Here is a 22,025-nt window from a genome sequence, read left to right as displayed (position 1 = left end):
AAATAATTTAATCGGCCATATGGTGGGCCTTTTTACACAAACATGGGGCCATTCAAGTATTACTTAAGCATATTTCAGCCACTTTTAACCCCCCCCCCACCCGTTCGAAATATTTCATATCTTCAAAAAGGGGTTGTGGTTGATGACGTAAGCAACCTTCAAACCCCCCCCCCCTCCTGTCATCAAAAGTCAGAACCCCCCTCCCCCCCTGATGCTGACGTTACACTTGAACGACCCCCAAGTAAAAGTTTAAATAATCAATATCAAATACAGTCAAACCTGTCTTTCTCGAAAACTCTCTCAAAAAATCATTACATTTCCTGTACTAAATCAATGAATTTTCATCATTCTGTCTCGTAGTAATTTTCGAAAAAAGCTCTTGAAGGCCAATTCCAATGATAGTAAAAAGTAAAACACAAAACGTTCCTTTTCTTTAGTTCAAAAATTCTTTTTCTAGCTTTTCCTCCGGAGGTTAATGAAACTGATAAGAAAGGATTATTCATATTACAGCCCATTGTGTTGATGGATCTTGTCGATCATAGGCGGATACTGTGATTGAGGGAGGGGGTGGATGCCATGTTCAGCATGGCAAAAAAAAAAAAAAAGGTCGCCCAACAGATAATTCAAAGTTGCTTCAAGAAAATTATGAGTTTCAATCCAATCATCTCAGCAATGAAGAAATCAGATCTGGCAAACCACTCAAATTTCAACGAATGGCAGAAAAATGTTGAAAATGGAATTTCAGAACATTAGGGCATTACTAAAAAAACATGTGAAAATTTTTTTTGAATGTACTTCAGTGTATTTGCATACAGTGCGATTGCACATTGATTAACTTAACCAATAAATTTCATCAGTATGTCGTAAAATATAGTACGGTTTTGTTTAGTTTATACTCAATTGAATTTTTCACCATTTTTTTTCTTACAAAAAAAAAACTAAATTTCTCGAAAACTATCTCGAAATTTATTTCCAGTTATTTCCCGTCAGTTTCGAGATAGAGGGGTTTGACTGTATTACATAATATAATAATGTATATACATTATATAATATTAATATAGTTAAATAGTCAAATCCATCATGCCGAATGCATTACAATAAAGTAGAATAAGTCAACTCTTCATCGGAAAAACTTTGATTGTAAAACGACTTGACATGCCTCTTGCATGGACCCAATAAGCTTGTCTTATATCCGTGGGAAGTTTTCCCACACAATCAGAAAAAACCACAGACTTTAAATCTCATTTCTGGCTCCGGCTCATCTACTGAACCCTACCCATAAATGCTTGATGGCATTCAAGTTATAGTTTTGACTACAACACCCATAAAACTCTAATGTTGTTGTTTTTCAGGTAATGTCTAATAACTTTTTAACTATATTTACGGTCATTGTCATGCTGGAATATCGGCATGTGCCACGTCCCTAAAGGATAGCGTGTGGTTATAAAATAAAATTTTTGCAACAAAACTTGTCCCTTTTTTTCAGAAGCAAAAGAGGACCATAGCCTTTAACAGAGCACCCCCCCCCCCTCGCTGTCTTTGTGCATAAAATTCAAGTGTAATAAGAACCTATGGGGAAGGGGAATTTAACTTATTTTATAATTTACCCTACAATAACCTGTTAAGCGTCTCCCTTTGCATTTCTGTAATTATGTAATAACACAATCCCCCCCCCTTCACTTGGAAGACAACCAAACAAGCCCACAATGTTCAGCCAATGTTTTACAAGTGATACATTCATATTCAGTCCGTGTTTTGAATTAAATTCATCAGGTTTTACACCTAGTGGACATTTCGAGGATCCCTCTTTGCTTGTTCTATCCATCATATTCGTTGTCTTCTTCGGTCGTAATGAAAGGAAATTACTTTATGCAGGTTTCCGAGATTATTAAAAAAACATGTTTCTAAAAATTATCAACTGTCTTAAAATACCAAAATCACATGCCACTTGGGCTGGAATTTACCCTTTTCCCAAAGCCTTAATTGCGCTTTCCCGAAAAAAAAATCCACCAGATATTCTTTAATTGTTAGTGTCCATTATGCATTCCTGCATAATCCTATTACAAATTCATATTAAATAAGAATTAATTATTTCTGTATTTGATTAAACTATACCTTTGATCGACCAAAAACAAAAATTAGACGATAAAAGCTTGCAAACAAATTTCAGCTACGTGGGTCGATATAAATACCTTCCTTCTGCTTTACACGAGTCAACGAATCAGTTGGGGCTACAAACATTATTGCATTTGTCAAATGACTTTTGAGCGTTACCGTACTTAGCTTGAAATTACACAGCAAATCCATTCAAATCAAGATTCACACGCATGTTATGTGCATCTAAATCTCCATTAATTCAATATCAATTCATAAAACTGATTAATTATGTGAATAACGCTCAAATTCACAGATTTCATTGAATTTTGTGCTCAAAACATGCTAACAGAACTAAAAAACATGATGCAGTTCGCATAAAAAATGTGAATTGAGGAATGATCGAAGGATCATTGTGGGAAAAAATAATTGTAACATAAAATAAATAGTGATTGGCTCACCATGCATAATGATGATAATAATCAAATGGCGATATAACCCAAAAGGATAGATTTACAGTGATATTACATCAAATCTATAATAACCGACAGCGTTAATGATCTTTGATTTCATTGCATCAGAATATTGCTAAGCTATGATGGAGATACGGCGTTAATTATGTCTAATGAAAAATATATGTAGTCATGTATAAAACAGCGGAAAATATCTGGCATCAAAGTTAATATTGATGATCCACAGCACATAAATTGTTCGCAAAAAAACAGACAGTGAATTTACAGATGAATTTTCAGTCTTCATGAAACGGCATGATTTAAAAAAAGGAAAACAATTATTTACATGTTAAAATATGCAAACAAGAGGGAAATAAATGTATGAACAATATACACATCTGTGTGAGAGAGAGATTACTCTATAGATGTCACCTCCCTGCAGGTTTCAAATCTGGAGTTGCAAGAATCGTTTCGAGACTCGCTCAGTCGAGATGATTCATTCGAACGACGAGCACAACTCAACATTTCACTGGGCGGAATCAGTGTGCTCCTCTCCGAGTACATTGACGTGTTACTCTGATAGTTACTAGACGAATGATGAGGCAGCTCGGTGGTATTCAAAGCAGAGGAACCTTTAGACCCTGTGCCAGTGATCGACGACAGCCTCTCTTGGCCATTAAGTAAGTCTTTATTACAGTCACTGAGGAGGCTGCCAGGATGTCCTTTGCTTTGGGAGTTGAGCTGTCCAGTTTTGTCCATGCTCGAGGGGTAGAAGGTATCGTGAAACACTTGGGAACCTGTCTGCGAATGTTCGTCCATTTTGGTGATTGTGGCAGGCGGACTGGAAGCGAGCAGCCTCTTCTTGTCACCAAACATCAGGGAGTGCATGCTCGGACTTGATGATCGATCTCGATGCGATGATGGATTCTCCTGTTCATCAAGAAATCTGTCCATATAGTCACTGCAAAAAAGACAAAACGCAGCAAAAATGCACACTTATGTGCGAAAAAGTAAAATGACCAAAATAAAATTTTACCTTCCGTTATTTCTACTCTATTTGAAAACTTTCGATGAAATTGAAATAATTGACAGCTCTTCGTTTGGCAATGGCTTTTCTCGACAAAGTTATGCTCTTTCACGCTCACTTTTCTCACCCGAATAAGAAAGTTAGAAAATTGGCTCAAAGCAGGATGTAATTTCAAGCTACATTAGACTACTCACTGACCCGTTTTCTGAAATTACTTCAATGTGTCTGCCAATACAGTAAAACCTCTGTAAATTGCCACTTCGGTTACGTAGTCATTTTTCTTCAGTCCTATTCGGATTTTATAGATTGCAATGTTATTAAACCCTCGGTTACTCATAGCTAATTTCGGAAATCCCCACAGCTCATGCGGAGTAACGGATGATTTCTATGACTCGTTTAAAAAAAGAGCTTAATGCCAGTGCGGCTATATGTCAAAAGTGACCATAACAGCCTTATGAACTAAAATGAAACAAAGAATAACAAAAGTAGCACTGCAGAAGTTTACTTGCCAGTTAAAATAAATACAGGGCATCCATAATTAAGACCCTATTTTAAAGTAGCCTGCAGACAAAACCAGCCAACAGAAAAGTGTGAAATTTTGTGGAGGACTTCATAAAGTGATGGGAATTTGTTTCGGGGGAGAATTAGTTGCACATGTCGCTACCAGAGAGCGTTTCACTTTGAATACCTATAGTAAATATGTAAATTTATGTGATATCACGCAACAGCTGTTATAAAACCAAGAAATATTCCCGGAGATCTTGTTTCTCAATGTGTTTGCTGCTCACAATGACGATAAGTTTACGATGTCGCGCTTTCTTGGTCAAATTGATTTACCAAAACAGCAATTCCGCAGAAACTGCTATAAGGAAATATCGGACTTGAAGAGGATTTGAAAGGTCCAATGAATGTTAAAAACCTTTGGAGTATGATAACGAAATCTGAAACCACAGGATCGTTGACTGTTCATCCTGGAAGAGGAAGAAAACCTATTTCTATAGATACAGTACAGGAGGTTTCGCTTCAGGTGGAAGAGGACAGAGCTTCAAATTCTCATGATCAGGCGTGTAGCACAGATGTTGGATAGGCCACGTTCAACTGACCATAAGATCATGCGGGGGAAAAAAAAAATATATCCTCCAATATTATCCATACAAACTTTCACTTGTGAGTTGGCTGCTTCCACATGATTATGACGCTAGACTCCGGTTCAAACTGCAGTTTCTAGCTCACGTTGATGTTGATTCAGAATGGCCTTGGAATATCCTCTGGACAGACAAAGCGCATTTTCTCTTAGATGGTGTAGTCAATACTCACAACTGCCGAATTTGGGAACCAGAAAATCTGCACGCTATCTTAGAGGTTCCCTTGCATTCACCAAAAGTGACAGTATGGTGCGGATTTACTGCCTCATTTATTCTCGGTCCCTACTTCTATGAGGAGTTATATTCTATAGGTCCAGGGATCTGTTTGATCACCGGGAAGCAATATGCATTGCTGTTACAGAACGAAATTGTTCCAGCTCTACAAGCATGTCACTGCCTTGAAGGCACAATCTTTATGCAAAAGACGGAGTTCCGCACATAGCAGTGTGTGTTAAGAATGTTCTTAAAACACATTTTACAGAAGAATGTGTCATCAGCTGGCACTTCCCTAATTTATGGCCTCCCTGATGCCCAGACCTTAATCCATGCGATTTTTGGCTTTGGGGGCATCTGAAGCATCTGGTAAGTTGTGACAATCCAAGAATTTTACCTGACCTTAAAGGCAGCATTTCACACCACATACTGAACATAACATGTGAAATCGCAAGATGGCATCAGAAAATAATGGCCATTCATGGGAAACATGTTTTGTTGCAGTAACAATTGTAAAAGTGTTTAACAATTGTTCAAATTGTAAACATTTGCCTAAAGTCCTATCACTTCATGAAGTGATGGGAATTCCTTCCTCCACAGAATTTCACAATTTTGTGATGACTGGTTTTGCATGTAGGCTACTTTAAAATAGGGTCTTTTAATTGTAGATGCCCTGTAGTTCTTGAAACTTAAGGGAATGTTCGAGCTGGACTTGATTTCTGTATGGGGCCTCCTTCAAATTTAAACAAAATATCTTTTTTGAAAAACCAGCCATGCTGCCCAAGTTGAGAACTTTTAATGTCTGCTTTTCCCTGCCCAGCCTCCCCCCCCCCCATGAGCTAGACAGGCTACAGCCCAGGGCTTCAAAGTCTGGTGCCTCAAAAATCTCAGTCACTTTTTTAGAGAAATTGGTCAAAGATAAAATTTTAACACATTGAAGTAGAAAGTTTAAAATTTTTGTTACTTCATGTTACAAATGTTCTGTGACTAACAGCTGGAGTTGGACATATAATGGGCCTGTTACATTCAATAGCCTAAAGTCCCTCCCCCCGTCAAATCTGAATCTGGCCTCCCAAATCAAAATTTGGCCCTGTGTTCAAGATTATTTCATGATTCATGATCTACTAATGAAAATCCAAAGCACTAAAATTAAGTGTCATGTGTTTTTAAATAAAACTAGCTATAATACCCGGCACTGCCTGGGTTTTCTTCAATGAGGCTTTTTGGATCACGTGATATCTCCCTCTTTCTTTGAGGAACATATAAACCGTGTCCCAGTTAACCAACATGAAGCCTCCCAGCACGACTCATGAAAGAAACAAATCTAGATTTAAAGAAATGTAGAAATGAATATTTTTCCCCTTTCTTAAGGGGCACTGGGTGATTCGACACTCCCCGCCCTGAACTTCAATTTATCTATCTGCTTGTTTCTACTTCAAAAAATGCTTAGTTAAAGCTGTGTAATTTCTTTGATATGCTTTTTAGGCACCCATAATTGATTTTAAAACAACCTAAACTATATGAATTTATGCAGATGAATATTAAAAGACAATACAAAGAACTTAATTTTCATGCTTGAGAATATATAAATAAAAAGTTGAAATCAATGTTATTGCATGAATATCCAACTCAAAAGTAGGTCCGGCTAATGATTACTTCATATTACTTCAATACTTAATTTTCTGGTCTTCGTATCTCTAAGCAAACTCAATATTTCAAATATCAAGAATTCAATGCAATTTTTAAAAGTATTTATGAGGAAGGAAATTCCACTAAATTTCCGCATTCCTACAGCAGAATTAGCAATTTTAACACTGATTTCTATGGGGATGATCCTTTGCCTGACCCTCAAAGTGATGCTGATGATGATTCTGACGTCTATTCAAAAAGCCTCATTACTGGGAGAATAGAAAAAGTGATAAAAACCATGAAAAGACAAGCCATTATACATAATATTGGCATCATTAAAGAATTGACAAAATATGGTTTGTTTGTTTGTTTGTGAGAGAGAGAGAAAAAATAAATTTTAGATATAGATCGATGTGCATTAATTGTGTTGTAGAGAAATGCTAACTATTCTAACAGTTGCTCTAATTAGTCTAAGACAGTGATGGGCAAAAAAGACATTAGGAGTGGGCATAAAACAAAAAGAAAAAGGTTTTGGAAGGCCAGACATATTAGAACATTGATTCATAATTGGAATTTTTATGCTTAGAAGTGAAGCGCTATCTGCAGCAGGCTGGATAGAATCTTTAAGTGGGCCGCATTTGACCTGCAGGCCCCAATTTGCCTATCACTAGTCCAGAGTTCCAGTGTATTTACCATAATAAATTCAATACTAAAAGCTTAAAAAGGTAAAAAATTAATTTTCTTTTCGTTTATGATCGATAAATTTTTTTATATCTTGTAATTTTAATTCATATTTTGACATTTTAAATTAATATGATTTGCACAGTATTGCACATAAAGCCATCATAATTTTTTCCATAAGTGAGTGAAGACTTATCAAGGTTTTACTGTATACAAGACAATCATTAAACTTGGGAAAAAGTTTAAAATATTATTTCAGCCCAATTTTCTCAAAACTAAATGTGCCGCCACCACCACAAAGCAGAAAGTTCAACAATCCCTTAGCTGAATGAAAATGTTCTGCCGTAAAAATTCCCATAATAGAGCTTCACTACGCTTTTCGTAAAATTCCTCCAGAATATTCTGCACCAGCACTAATTGTTCTGAGACGTACATCACACATTTCGGTATATTTTGCTTTGGGGAATGTGTCAAGTGCCTAGGTTTTTTTTGGTGGATTTTCCAAACCTTAGTTTAAAATACCATAGGTGCCAATTTTCTCTGACGAAAAAAATCTATAGCTTGTCATATGATGAAATATTTTGCACTGAAAAAGAAAACATCATACAAATAAAAGGGGAAACTGGGGATTTTTTGGGATTGCATGGGGTGACCGTATGACCTGTTTTCCTGGGACGGTATCGTGTTGTTTGTCGTCCCAATTTTTACAAAATAAAAAAACGCCTTGCTCTTTTAGGCATTTTCAATGAAGCCTATTTGGATTTTTTATCCTTCACTGAAATCAAGGGTTGAAATTATTTTGCCAACTTATAAAAGAAAATTATGACTATAAATATGAATATTGCATCTTGCATATTTCTCACAATTAGTACTTTTCCCCCTAAAGAATTTGTTTTGAACCATTGTGATTTGCAGTAGTGATTCATTTCCCATCAATGGGGATTTTTCTGTGATTTTAGCAATACTTGGCAACTTTGCTCCCATTTGGCAACAAATGCGGATTTCCCGTTCTTGGAAATCAAAACTTCCCACATCTTTTCTGAGAAGACATTGTCAATCTGGGATTGCAAGGACTAAAAGAGTATTTTTATTTCAGGAATTTTTAATTCAAGTGAAGAACAGGATTTTCAATAAAGATACGAAAAATCAGCAGAATCTGCTTTCTGACTGGAATAATCAAATACAGTAAAATCTTGCTAATCTGGCACACATCAGACCAGGGTGTGTCAGATTTTCGAAATCGCAAGATTACTTTAAGTCACTTGAAAAAGCACATTTAAATAATATAAACTTCCATGCACAGACATACAGAGTAACATGGTTTTCTCTTCTATGCTCAAAGAAAACCTGCCTAAAAATGCCAGATTAGTCTATTCCAGCGGTTCTCAACCTTTTTTGACTCACGGAGCCCTTTTAAGTAAAAAAATTCTGTGGCGGAGCCCTGTATGCCAATTTTTTAATTATTCATAAAAGTTACTGATTTATTTTTACTATTTACAAATATTTATAATTATTATTTTTTAATTTAACTTTTTTTTTTTTAATTTTCCTCGAGCGGCCGCGGAGCCCCTGGAGAGTGCACAAGGAGCCCCAAGGGCTCCGCGGAGCACTGGTTGAGAACCGCTGGTCTGTTCTACAGTTAAAAAACCTGAAGGTTTCCAGGTGAATTTTGGGAGCATTGGTTCTTATGAAATAAAAACAGTTGAACCCCAATTTTAAAAATTTGCTCAATTTTTTTAAACTAACTTTTCAAATTGCCTGTGTGTGTGCCAATTTGTGCCGATCTTGACCCAAATTTAAATATCTTCCTTAACTCAGTCTCATTTGTCAAATCCTGTATATATGATAACAGTAAGTGTTATTGTAAAATTCAGAAACGAAACATACGTTGTTCCAGGATGAAGGGAATATTTCTTCTTCTCCAAGCGGTTCCTGCTTGCAAAGACATCGTGCCTCTCAGTCTTCTTCCATAAATAATAAAATTGTACTAGTTCACCGACAGATCTTGTGCGCACCTTCATTAGAACATTTTCCATTTTTTTACATGACAATCAATCATGAATAATCAACAGCAGGAGTAAACATTGCAATAAAAATCATTACAAGAACCAATAACGTGAAATAAAAAATATTAAAATCAAAAGCCACTGAAAAAAAAAGGTTGGAGAGAAAATTTAAATGATAGTTTTATAGTTATTTGATCAACTCTCGGTTGTTTCATGTTATTCAAATACAGCGGTACATCAACTTGAAAGACAATTTCTTTCCCAAAACAATTTTTGTATTTTAATAATCAAAAAAGCTGTCTAACTCTGACTTATCCAAAGCATGTAAGCTTTCATCACTCTAGCTTGTGCAGTAAAGTCACTCTATTTTAACTTATTTAAGCCTGTGTTAAGCCTGACACGTAAAGGATAAAAAGGTGTCATCCGCAAAAAATTATGAAAAAATTTAAGCATAGTCATACCTCTGTACTCGCAGGTTACGTTCCGAGGGTCACTGCGAATATGGAAAATCTGCGAGTAAAACAAACCACAAACTTTTGCTTTTTAAGCATATCTGCTTTATATCTGCTGTGTACCAGAAGAAGAAAGGGGTGTGTGTGTGTCCAATTCTCAGCCATGTTTTCTGAAAAAAAAATGTCTGTTGGCTGTTTCTTAAATTCAGTAATTTGTATACTCAGTACATTTTTCAGAGTATGGTGACAAGACTTCCTCCACCAATAATGGCATCGGTACAATTTATCGATGACTTTAAGACATTTCTTGCATTTGCATCTTCCTCCATTGCCCGCACAATCATTATTGAGTATGTATATATAGTGAGTCATAAATATTTGCATAACTCCTGATCAAGCAGCAGAATGCTATGTGTTGATTCAAGAGGCGTACAGAGAACTTCAATGCCATAGTGTTCTGGGGGTGTTATGTTGTGTCCAAATTTGAAAATATGGATTTGTCTAACGAATGTTCTAGTTGATATGGATGCACAAACTAACACAGCCTTGCACTGTGGGTCAAATTTTCACACAAATCTTCAGAATTAGTTTCTCGAACTCCATTTATATCTGCCTCTGAATTACTTTCCAAATATACCTCTATATTTTTGATATGGACATTTCATGAACAGACAAAAGATGAAGCTAAGAAAAAATTCATAAAAAAGGATTTTAGATTAGTGTTTTTGGTGCATACTGCAAGACTAAGCATCAGACCGAATGGTCTGACAATCCAGGGAAGCTTATCTTTTCCATCTGCACGCATGATCACAAGCCACATCACATGGAGGGACATCTATGATCTCAATCAGGTTGTGTATCGTAATGTAAAATAAAAAGGTCTCAGTTTCTCGTCTTTCTTTCCATCAAATTGGGAAAATGTTCTCATCTGAGCCTTCTGCCAGGTACTTTTATAATGCTTCTAAAGTGTTTATAAAAGTTATCTTAAAATTTTTGGCAGTATGTAGAACATATTAATTTATTTTCCATAAAAAAAAACACCTATGGGAAAAATCACATTTCAGTTAATGAATGCGATTCTGGAATGAATTATGTTTGTTTGTCTAGACATAATTTATATTTCAACTTTCCCAAGCTTTTTTGGTCATTCAGAAACTAGTGGAGTGTGGTGTTAAATATAGTATAAGGGCCAACACATTTATTTTAAAATTTAAAAGCATATTCTATAAAATAAATTTATCAATAAAAACTTATGGTACATGTAATTTGACATACTTTGTTCAGCTGTATTAAATGGAAATCCTTTCCATACGTTTTCAGACCCGTTTCAAAGCTCCTACACTCTTCCTCAGACCACAAGCTCATTGTATCTACTCCATTGAATGAAAAAAAATAAACATGCATCACACCTTTGGCATCATTATATTTATAAACATTTACATCATTCAAAATAATTAAACATTATGTTCCGGAGAGGGGGGAAGAACTACGAGGAAACTTGTTTGAGTATGACTATAGTGCCTCGATCTTGCGCGTGTTTTTAATCTTAATCAATTACAGTTGATCACAATATACTGTACTAAAGCAATCAATAAGGTTTTCACTGCTTTTGAAAAACAAAAGTTTCTGTGGGTAAATGGCTGAGAAAGCTTTTTTCTCTCCCAATGTTTACCCGGTGCTAATGGTTGGCATCTGCATCATCATGAGATGTCTAAGCTGTTTTACTCAATACTGAATTAGAAATTACAAATGTAAAACACTTTCTAACAACTAACTGCTCAACAATCGCATCTAGTACTTATCCTTCCTCTGGTTATCAAGCTTCGCTTTGCCTGGATTGGTCGTTACCAAGTTGAATCCATGTTTCACGAGTGTCATTCATACATTTAAAAGGATGTGATTGGGTAGCGAGTAATCCAATTAGATACTTTGATCTTTCGATGGTGGCCACATTGGAGGTTGGATCTTATTCACAGTTAACGTTCACGAGGTAGAAATTTTGATCTTGATATATTTTTTTTACTCAGAACGCCTCTTGAAAATGCTAACCGTCATTGTTAGAATAACCAAAAACAAAAAGGTGGTTATTGAATAGCTTCAACAACTGGAGACCTTGAAGCTTGTATCAGCTTCTTCCAATCAAGTTGGCATCAAAGCATTTCACCAACTACTGCATTTTCATTCAATAAATCAATAAAATTACTATGGTGTGATAGCATTTAGTGAATTAATTAATAAAAGTGTAAATTTTTTTTGCAGCATGACAGTTAAAACCGTTCATAAAAAAAAGGCCAGTGATTTTCAAACATTTACAGTTCACTGTATCTTTTGGGCATCAGAATTTTCCCTTAGTACCCAAGTCAAAACCGAGGCTTACCTAATACCAATACAAAGCCACAACAAGCAAAATGCCCAATCAAGTGGCTGAGAAAAAGATGCCCATAATAAGTACGGATGCTATATATTACTAAAATACAGCAACCCAATTAAAAATGCAATCACAAAAATTATAAATACATGCATACATGATAAAATATTATACATATATATTATTATATATGTATTATTAATATTATATACATATAAAATATATGCCTATATTATTATATATATATTATATAATATTATATACATATAAAATATATGCCTTATTCTAAGTATGGATAGCTACTCGATTTATCTCAACATGTTTATCGTATTTCTTTTTAAACGTGTCAATTGTGTTACAATTTACTACCGGGGGTAAGCTATTCCATTTATTAACAGCCCTATTAGAGAAAAATTCCCTGCAACACCATAACCTAGAATTGTCCCTTACCAAACGATACTGGTGTCCCCTCATAAAAGCACTTGATTGATGGCGAATTAATAAACCATGGTCCATCCTATCCATACCATTGAAAATTTTCAGCACTTCCATCATATCTCCCCAACATCTGCGTTCATCCAATATAAACATATTCAAAAAATGAAGTCTTTCTTCATAACTCAAGCTGCATGCGCCAACAAAAACACACGTAGCTCTTCTCCGCATCCCTTCAACCAAATCAATTAAAGTTATAGTGTGATGATAAATTAAGTGAAAAAGCAATTTTAGTTTAGAAACAATTTACATATAATAAGGAAAATTAGTGCAGTGGATCCTGCTTATAACATTTTCAAAAACCCATCATGAAAAATTGTTGTAAGCAGTAAAATGTTTTAAATGGGGAAACCTTAATGAGTATTTGTTATAGTTCGGACCTTGAAAATGTCATACTAAGCTGGATCGATTATATATATGGGTTTTATTTTCAGCACAGAGCCCAGGGCATCACAGCACACAGTTTGGGGACTACTATTGTAAGCAATAATTGTTTTTTCAACACTTCAAAAGTCACATAATTCAAATTAATAGTCAGTTTTAACCTTAATACTCATTAGTAATGTACCTACCAGCTGGATGAAGAGGCTGCATGCGCCTTCTTCTTAATGCTTCGTCTAAATTGTGACCACACTGAAGTAATAGATATAAGGCCTGCAAAGAACATACCATTTTCTTAAAAATCAAACACACAAAATGTGTATCCAAAGTGCAAACATACAAACTGGGGATTAATAAACCTTCATAGTAAAAAAACAAGTATTACCACATAAATTGCTGGGTATATACAAAGCATTAGTGCACAAAATTTGGCTCATATAAAGAATTTTATACAGTCTGTTAAAATTCTTTGATTTCCTTTAAATTTATGACGCATGACACAAATTAAAATTTAATACTATAAACAAAATGGGAAACTAAGAACATCAATCTGCACCAATTGAAATAAATATGCTTATGTTGGTTTTAGTTGGTTTTCATTGGGGGTCTGTAATTCATATTTGGCCTTTGAAAAAGCTATTCAGCTGTTAGATGGTCCACAAAAATAAGTCTGGATGAAATATGTTTTTTCTTTCCTATTTGTAAATCCCTGTATTGCTGTGTTATTTGAATAATTTATTCATATTTAGAGTCATTATGTAAAACTCTTGATTGGTACAACTTCAGTAGGATTGCACCAGAATCGCTCTTATCAGACGTGGGACCTAGTGCGAAAATAATAGCGGGCCCCTTAGCCTGCTTATGTATTCCATGGGAGAGGTGTGAATCAGCATCCAAAAATTCATACATAATTACAAAATATACTGAAATGCTAAAAATATCCATACAAATATATATATATACTAGCTATAATACCCGGCGCTGCCAGGGTTTTCTTTAATGAGGCTTTTTGGATCACGTGATTATCGATCTGCCTGTTTCTGATTCAAAAAATGCTTAATTAAAGCTGTGGAATTTCTTCAATGTACTTTAAAGACCCATAATTAATTTTAAAACTTCCTAAACTATGCATTTATGCAGTTGCATATTAAAAGACAATACAGAGACATTAATTTTCATGCTTGAGAAAATATAAATAAACGGTTGAAATCAATGTTATTGCATGGATATCTAACTCAAAAGTAGGTCAGCTAATTACTGCATATTTAATTTTCTGGGCTTCGTATCTCTAGGCGAACTCAATATTTCAAAAATCGAGAATTCAATACAATTTTTAAAATTATTTATGTGACAGAAAACCCCAATAAATTTCCGCCTTTCTACGCTAAAATCTGCAATTTTAACACTGATTTCTATGAGGATCACCCTTTACCTGACCCTCAAAGCGATGATGATTATGACGTCTATTCAAAAAGCCTCATTACTGAGAGTATTGTGGCGAACCATTGTAAAGGCACAAACTATTATTCATATTCTGGCACCGCTGAAGAAGTGACAAACCATTGTAAAGGCATATACTCGTCTGAAACGCATTGCTAGGGAACCACGGTAACCAAAGTAAACGTTCGGAAAGTGATTGTTGAGGCCCAAAAAACCATTGTTGCCGGACAGTTTTTTGCCCATTTGGGGCATTTGCCCTGGTCTGACGAAATTTTAAAGTAGCCTATCGTTCAAGTCGGGTCCCATTTGGTATATATGCAAAATTTGGCGACGATCGATCTAAAATTGTAGATTTGTATAGAGAACACACACAGACAGACAGACAGAAAATCAATTTTATATATATAGATATATATATAACTCACAAATATAAATTAAAGACAAATTCATGAAAATTTTGAACTGGGAGAAATTTTAAATTGATGAAAGAAATAATTTGAAAACCAATGAAAATTAGAACCTAACAAAAGAAATTGTCTGAAAAGTAATGAAAATTCAGAATCAATGACATGAAAATAAGAGAAATAATTGATAGAGGTAATTCCAGCATCCATAAAAATTCGGAATAAATGAAAGAATAAAAATTCAGAATTTAAGAAATTTTTATTACGGTAAGTGTGGGGAACAGCTAAAACATGGGTCCTGGTGTGATTACACCTGTTGCACACCACTAAAGATGACTCTGTATGGCACTTATGTATAGTGTCTACTTTACTGCACACCAACTCCAATCATATATTGCCATACAGCAATTTCCAACCAGTGGAGTTGGGTGGGGAAATGAAGGAACTATCTATCGCTGGTCGGTCCAGGCTCAGTAGGTAAATAACTTGTTTCTGATGTTTCGAACATGTGGGCCTTGACGGTAACCTTCATAGTGAACGACGAGCATCTTACCACTGTGCCACTTGTGTGCTATATGCACAGTGTCTGGATCAAATATCTCTAATTTCAAACAATGATTAAAATCAGTAATGTCATGTAGGGTAACAATAAAAAAGAAATTGGCTGCCCAACTCTGCTAGTTTGACAAAAAATTCTCTGAAAGTGTCATTCATAGAAATATATTTTTATGGTCTAAAGATGAAACGTCCTCTTTGATCAGTTAAAAAAACTGAAAAATTCAGGTTTTCCAAACCTATTAGCAATAACGTTTTATCTTCAGGTCAAAAATCTGAGCCCCGTATGCTGCCATTGTTACATGCAAACAAAGGGAAAAATGGTGTCACCATTTGTTCAACAGAGGTTAATAAGCACATTTTTCAACATCAGGACTAAGAAAATCCCCTCATGCAATTCTAACAATCTCAAAATCCACTTGCAGTGTGAGTTTTATGTGATAGGGTCATTTTTCATTCGGTTAACAAAAAGAGCACATGCCAAAGCGTACCAATTTTTTTTACAAAAAACTTTTTGAGTGTTACTTTCGATTTATATACTTTTCTCATCTTTTCCAACTCTCTTGTAAAATGTAGGAACTGATTAAAAATAGGGACATTTGATCTGGGCAATCTGCATTACATAAATGTTTAAAACATCCAAAAAAAATATAAATAAAACTCTGGATGCATCAGCCCTAATGTAATACAAATCAAAGCTCAATAACTTAATGTAAGATCACTTTACAGTCATCAGTTTTGAAAGTTGTGAACATCTAAATTAAATATGAAAAACAATTTGTGACAGTCTGCAGTCATTCAGCTTTAAACAGTAAGTTTTGCTGATTTCAGCTCTCATATATATAAATTGATCAGGTTCTGTAACAAAAAGATAAGAAAAATTACCTGCTCATCATCTCGGATATGATTTCCAACAGGTATCGCATTTACCCCTTGTGCAGAAGTAGAGAAAGGTTGTTGAGATTGGCGAAGGTATTCTTCAACTTAAAAATAAATGAAAAACTTATCAAATAAATTAAAACACAATATAACCCAAATAAAATATTTTTTATATGTTCAATTCATCACCGATATACAAGAAAACATCACAGAAAAGCAGTACTGGATAATAGTACCTTGCTCATCTGTTAACTTGGAAGGGTCCCAAAGGAGGCGATCTTCATTTTCGTAAGCTGGAACACAGAAAACAGAACCAAGAATTTCTAATGTACAGAAACATAAGGTACATAAATTTCTCAAATAAAAAAATCAAAATCTTGCAAAAAAAAAGTTCTACATTGGAAATATTTTGCATTTATTCATAAAAACAAACTAATGACAGATTATTATTATTTTTTAAGTTCGATTACGAAGCTATTAAAGTACTGCATTCAATTAAAAGCTAATATTTGAGTAGTCCCTATATTCTCTTCTGCTAGCCATTGCATAAATGTCAATTCTCAAACTGGAAAATTCTGTAGCTTATCATGTGATGAAATATTTTGAACAGAAGAAATGTCGTACAAATAAAAGGGAAAACTAGGGAAATGTTTTGAGGTTACATAGGGTGACCATATGACCTGTTTTCCTGGGAAGCTCTCGTATTTTGTGTCATTCTGATTTTTTTACCATTGCAGTCGGATAACAGCACCACTAAAATACAAAATACCCATATAACTCTGACATCATAAATATGTTGGGGCTCCACATTTACTCAGAACACATTCCATGTACCAATTTGTTAGAAACTCCCTAGAGAAATGTTTACAGACGTGCCAACTTTTGAAATCTAGAAATTCTCCTGAGGGAGGTAACCCCCCCCCCCCCCCGACACTCATAGACTCGATCAAAAAAAAAGTTCATAAAAAAAATTTTCGAAAAAAAAATTTTTTCTAGTAAATTAAGAAAAAGTTACATTCTTCTCCCCTCCCCCTTAGGCAGGTTTCTGCATTGCCCCTGAGAAAAATTTAACTGCATGTCAGTCTTTCCATGCAGAATAGAGAAATCACATCTACATAATGTTCATAAAGTATAAGTGTTTCCTTTCGTGGATGCTATCAGTGATACATAATCTTGGGTATATGAATTCTTAAAAGCTTTATATATTTAGCTGTATATAGCTTAAAGTTTTATATTTCTTTCTGAAGATGTTTAATCGGAAGAAACGATTAAAAAAAATTCAAATATTACAAAGCTGCGGACGAAAAAACGTGTTTACCGCCATGGAGAAAAGAATGGTTTACCGCACGGCTGTTAATGGAATCCAATAACGATTATACAGGAATTTCAGCAACCAAGGTCATGTCCCTGATAAATGATTGCCGATAAACGCTACGAAAACGAAGTCGCGTCTTTGCCAGTTGCTTAAATGCGGTCACAGAGACTTTTTTACGGCTGCTCGATGGATATGACTACGGCTGTCCTCTATGGGTGTTTTTCCTAACAACCATGGTAATTATTGACGCCACAACAACGTGAAAGCTCGCGTAAAATCTAATTTTCTGCCAAAACCCGGAGAAATTTTAACAAATCCGGCAAGCGGGAGGAAGGATGAAAAATACAGAGTCTCCCACCTAAATCGGGAGAGTTGGCAGATCTGTGTTTACAAGGTGCACATAAGAGTTAAGCAGTATTAGTTTACTAACAACTAAAAACTTGAACCACATAAGCTAGAATCAACTTCCATTCCACAGTGCATTAATTTTATTATTATTTCATGCTATATACATTCACAATCAAAAACTTCAATGTTTAAAATATTATTGACACAAACCTGGCGCATCATCATACTTGCATAATCCTTCAGGTACAGTTGCTTGATAATCTGAACCAACCTGTATCGTCTAGTAGCATTAAGGAACAAAATAAAACAAGTGAAAACATGTTACAAGCATATAAAATACAAAGATACAAATAATTCTACTGAAACATACACTTTCAACAATAAGAGGTTTGGAATACAAAATCATCATGAAACCTCTCATAGGAACATTTCATTGAAAAATAAGAAAAATTCACACAGAGATATTTTTATTTAATGATATTATGCTTTGGTCTAGAACAGTGATTCTCAACCTTTTTCAACTATCGGAGCCCTTTCAGGTCTATAATTAGTATGGCGGAGCCCCATATAGGCCTATTTTTTTATTTATTCATCAAAGTTTACTGATTTATTTATATTATTTAATATATATTTCAAATTTACTGGGTTTTTAATTTTCCTCGAGCTGCCACAGAGCACCGGTTGAGATCCACTGGTCTAGAACATGGGGTCTTCAATGTATGGCCTTTGGGCCACATTTAGCCCTCTGAGTTTTTTACCATGGCTCGTCAGCAAGCCTTAGAAAATGACTAAAAACATTGAAGACAAAGGATTAAGGTAAAAAAATAAATTTGATCAAACCTGCAGACTAGTGAGAGATGGAGCACGGGCCCAAACATTTTTTTGGAGAAAAATTGGCATCCAAGAAAGCATATATATGCCCACAGATTTCACAGAAATTTTTGAAAAATATATTCATGAAAAAATAATTTCAGAATTAATGAAAAAAAAAATCATTTTTAAATTAATGAAAGAAATAATTTCTAAATCAATTGAAGAAATAATTTCAGAATTATTGAAATTGTTTTGTAAAATAATTTCACAATTGACAGAACTTTCTAATTAGTGGGAGAATAATTCCAGAATTACTGAAAGAAATAATTCCAGAACTATTGAAAGCGGAAATCTGAAAGAAATCTGAAAATTAATGAAAGTAGTATTTTCAGAATTATTGGAATAAATAATTTGATTGAATAATTGCTAATTTTAGTAATTTCAGAATAACCAAAAGAAATTATTGATCCAAAATTTTTCCAGTAGAAAGGAATGATTTCAGATTTAATAAAAAGGTACAATTTTTCAGAATAAATGAATTCTTCAATTATTTTGAACCTCTATTGATCCTTCTGTTAAGATAAAACACTGTGAATATGGATTCCATCTTATAATTCTAAATACCTCAAGTTGGTGGCCTGTGAAGTTTGTAGGAAGTTAGAATGTGGCCAGCAATGTCTAAAAGGTTGAAGACCCCTGGTCTAGAAGATTTCCCACAGCAATAAAATAAACCATTAAAATTTCGGATTACAAGTACCGTATATACTTGTGTATAAGCCGAGTTTTTTTGTGGAAAAATTCGTTCCTCAAGTGGGGGGGGGGGGGTTCAGCTTATACAAGGGTCAGTTTTTGACGAGAAAATATCGACCCCCTGCAATCAGTAATCATTTTTGTAACTATAGATGGCGCTAATGATTAGTAGCGATAGATGGTGTTGCAAATCATCAGAGTGATTTTTGTAGCTATATATGGCGGTTGTGTTAGTACTTTCCAGGTTAAATCCACGTGGTAATTTTTTTCCCGGGCAGTACAAGTCGTGATCACCCACAGAAAAATCATTGATCTAGTGTTTGTTGTATCAGTAAGTATCAACGATCAAAAATGGAGAAAGCAAAAATGTTTCCGTATGATGCGTCTTTCAAACTGAAAGTTATCAAATTCGCGGAAGAAAACAATAACTGTGCTGCAGCTCGGACATATAACGTCAATGAGAAACAAGTGAGAGAATGGCAGAAAATGAAAGAGAAAGTTTCAGCCATGCGAAAGACAAAAAAGATTCTTCGAGGAAAAGTATCGGTGTTCCCTGAACTTGAGAAGGAATTGAATGAATGGGTGCTACACCTCAGACTGAAAGGTACAATCGTGGCAAGGACAGCCATTCGTCCGAAAACATCGAAACTAGCTGAGAGTGTTAAATTCAAAGACACAAATCCAGAAAAGTTCTATGCATCCCCAGGTTGGTGCACTCGTTTCATGAACCATTTCAACCTGTGCTTACGCCAGTGAACAAAGATCGCACAAAAACTCCCGGAACAATTGGAAAGCAGAATTGAATCTTTCCAGAAGTTTATAATTGAACTGCGAAAAAGACATGGATTTGAACTGTCACAAATCGGCAATATGGACGAAACTCCAGTTACTTTTGATTTTACAAGCAATGGAACTGTTGATGAACTCGGGGAAAAAAACCATCTTTGTTAGAACAACTGGGCACGAAAAAACATGATTTATGGTCCTGCTATCGTGCATGGCCGATAGAAAGAAATTGCCTCCAGTTGTGATTTTCAAAAGGAAGAAAATTCTTTCGAACATGAAGTTCCCACCAAGAAAGATTGTGAAAGCCCAGGAAAAGGGCATTCTACAATGGATCCAGGAAATATGAGACAAAAGGCCCGGAGCAGTGTTCGAGAAACCAGAATTATTGGTATGGGATATGTTCAAACCCCACAGAACCGATAATGTCAAGGCCGACGCAAAGAAATCGAAAATATCATTGGCTTTTATACCAGGTGGGCTAACGTCGATTGTGAAGCCTTTAGATATGAGCATCAACAAGCCTCTAAAAAGACTGAGAAATTTCTGGATCGAATGGATGAGTCCCGATGATAAAGCAACTGTAAAAAGGTGGTGCCTGGAAGAAACCTGACATTGGCCTAGTGTGCCAATGGGTACACAAAGCGTGGAATTCTGTTTCCACCGAAATTATCATCTGATCCTTCAAAAAGTGTTGCATCAGCAATGCGATGGACGGAACAGAAGATGATATCCTCTGAAAGTGACAATGGCGATGCCAGCCCAGATGAGGATAAAAACGAAGATGCCGCACTCCCTATGATGATATGATCGATTACGATGAGCTTGGAGACTCAGAAGAAATGGATTAAAAAGTTCGAATCATTTTCTATTGTAAATTTCCGGAAGCTATTCATTTTGCATAAAAATATAAGAATTTTTTTCCCTAAAATGCACAGATTTTTTTGGGGTCGGCTTATACATGGGTTTTCAATTTATTGCGGTTTTGGTGGTCCTGAAGTGGGGGGGGGGGGGTCGGCTTATACACGAGTATATACGGTAATTCACTTTATGTGTATGTTTCCCAAGGTTATCTCAATGAGGGGGAAAAAAAAAATCAAAGGTATGCCAAAATTCAGAGTTTAAAATAACTTAAGAGTATTTAATAAGCATTGATTGCATAGGTGCCAATTCCCAGCCTTAAAGAATCTGTAGTTTGTACACTACAGAATCACTATTACAAAGGATAAATGGGAACATTTTTTTTAAATCTAGGGCGACTAGATCAGCTGCTTTCCCAAAATTTTGACCATCCTGGCTTTTTTTTAAGATGTTGTCCTGTGTTTTTCTCCACATTTTCAACAAAGTTCACTTGAATTTTTATTCTTCACTGAAATCATGGTTTGAAATTATTTTTTGCCTACTTATAAATCATATTATTACAATTATTACTATAAATTTGGAAATTTGCCTTGCATATTTGTCATGTGAAATGCTTTCTCATAGATTCAATTTAAATCCACTGTGATTCAAAGTAGCAAATTATACTCCCCCCATTGACAATTTTAGCAATAATTGGCAACTTTGCTGACTTTTGACATCATATTTAGTGACAATAGACAATTTCCAATATTTGAAACCCAGTGCTTTCCCACATTTTTCTAAAGGAAAAGTGATCGATCTAGGATTGCGTGGACTGGGAGATTTTTCATTTTTGCAAGCACAATTTGAAGATCTCATTATAAAGATAGAAAATCAAATTTTTCAGATTTTTTGTAACTGGAATATTTTATTAAGGCTAAAAAATTGGAGGGCT

The 22,025-nt window shown here is 35.0% G+C and overlaps 1 protein-coding gene across 9 annotated transcripts in view; it reads right to left on the bottom strand.

The window, feature by feature from the left end:
- Positions 1 to 1,374: 1,374 nt before the first annotated feature.
- The window catches only part of LOC149070055 (mesoderm induction early response protein 1), a 46,579-nt gene continuing 25,928 nt past the window's right edge, over positions 1,375 to 22,025 (bottom strand). For 4 of the 9 annotated variants that reach the window (XM_089250168.1, XM_089250173.1, XM_089250166.1 and 1 more), the window contains 7 exons: positions 18,095 to 18,164; positions 16,458 to 16,514; positions 16,228 to 16,325; positions 13,135 to 13,216; positions 10,975 to 11,069; positions 9,129 to 9,256; positions 1,375 to 3,507 (listed from right to left, as the gene is read on the bottom strand). In XM_089250168.1, coding sequence (XP_089106294.1) covers positions 2,961 to 3,507; positions 9,129 to 9,256; positions 10,975 to 11,069; positions 13,135 to 13,216; positions 16,228 to 16,325; positions 16,458 to 16,514; positions 18,095 to 18,164 — 1,077 coding nt within the window. In that variant the 3' untranslated portion in view covers positions 1,375 to 2,960. The remainder of the gene's footprint in view (positions 3,508 to 9,128; positions 9,257 to 10,974; positions 11,070 to 13,134; positions 13,217 to 16,227; positions 16,326 to 16,457; positions 16,515 to 18,094; positions 18,165 to 22,025) is intronic. The other 5 variants (XM_089250175.1, XM_089250174.1, XM_089250167.1 and 2 more) reach the window with 3 other exon arrangements.

The sequence above is a fragment of the Pholcus phalangioides genome, unplaced genomic scaffold, assembly GCF_987345545.1.
Source record: "Pholcus phalangioides strain wild (caught in Gottingen) unplaced genomic scaffold, Ppha-v1.0 ptg000022l_1, whole genome shotgun sequence".
Classification (NCBI taxonomy): domain Eukaryota; kingdom Metazoa; phylum Arthropoda; class Arachnida; order Araneae; family Pholcidae; genus Pholcus; species Pholcus phalangioides.
The sequence above is the reverse complement of the archived record's forward strand: the minus strand, read 5'-3'. Positions and strand labels throughout refer to the sequence as shown.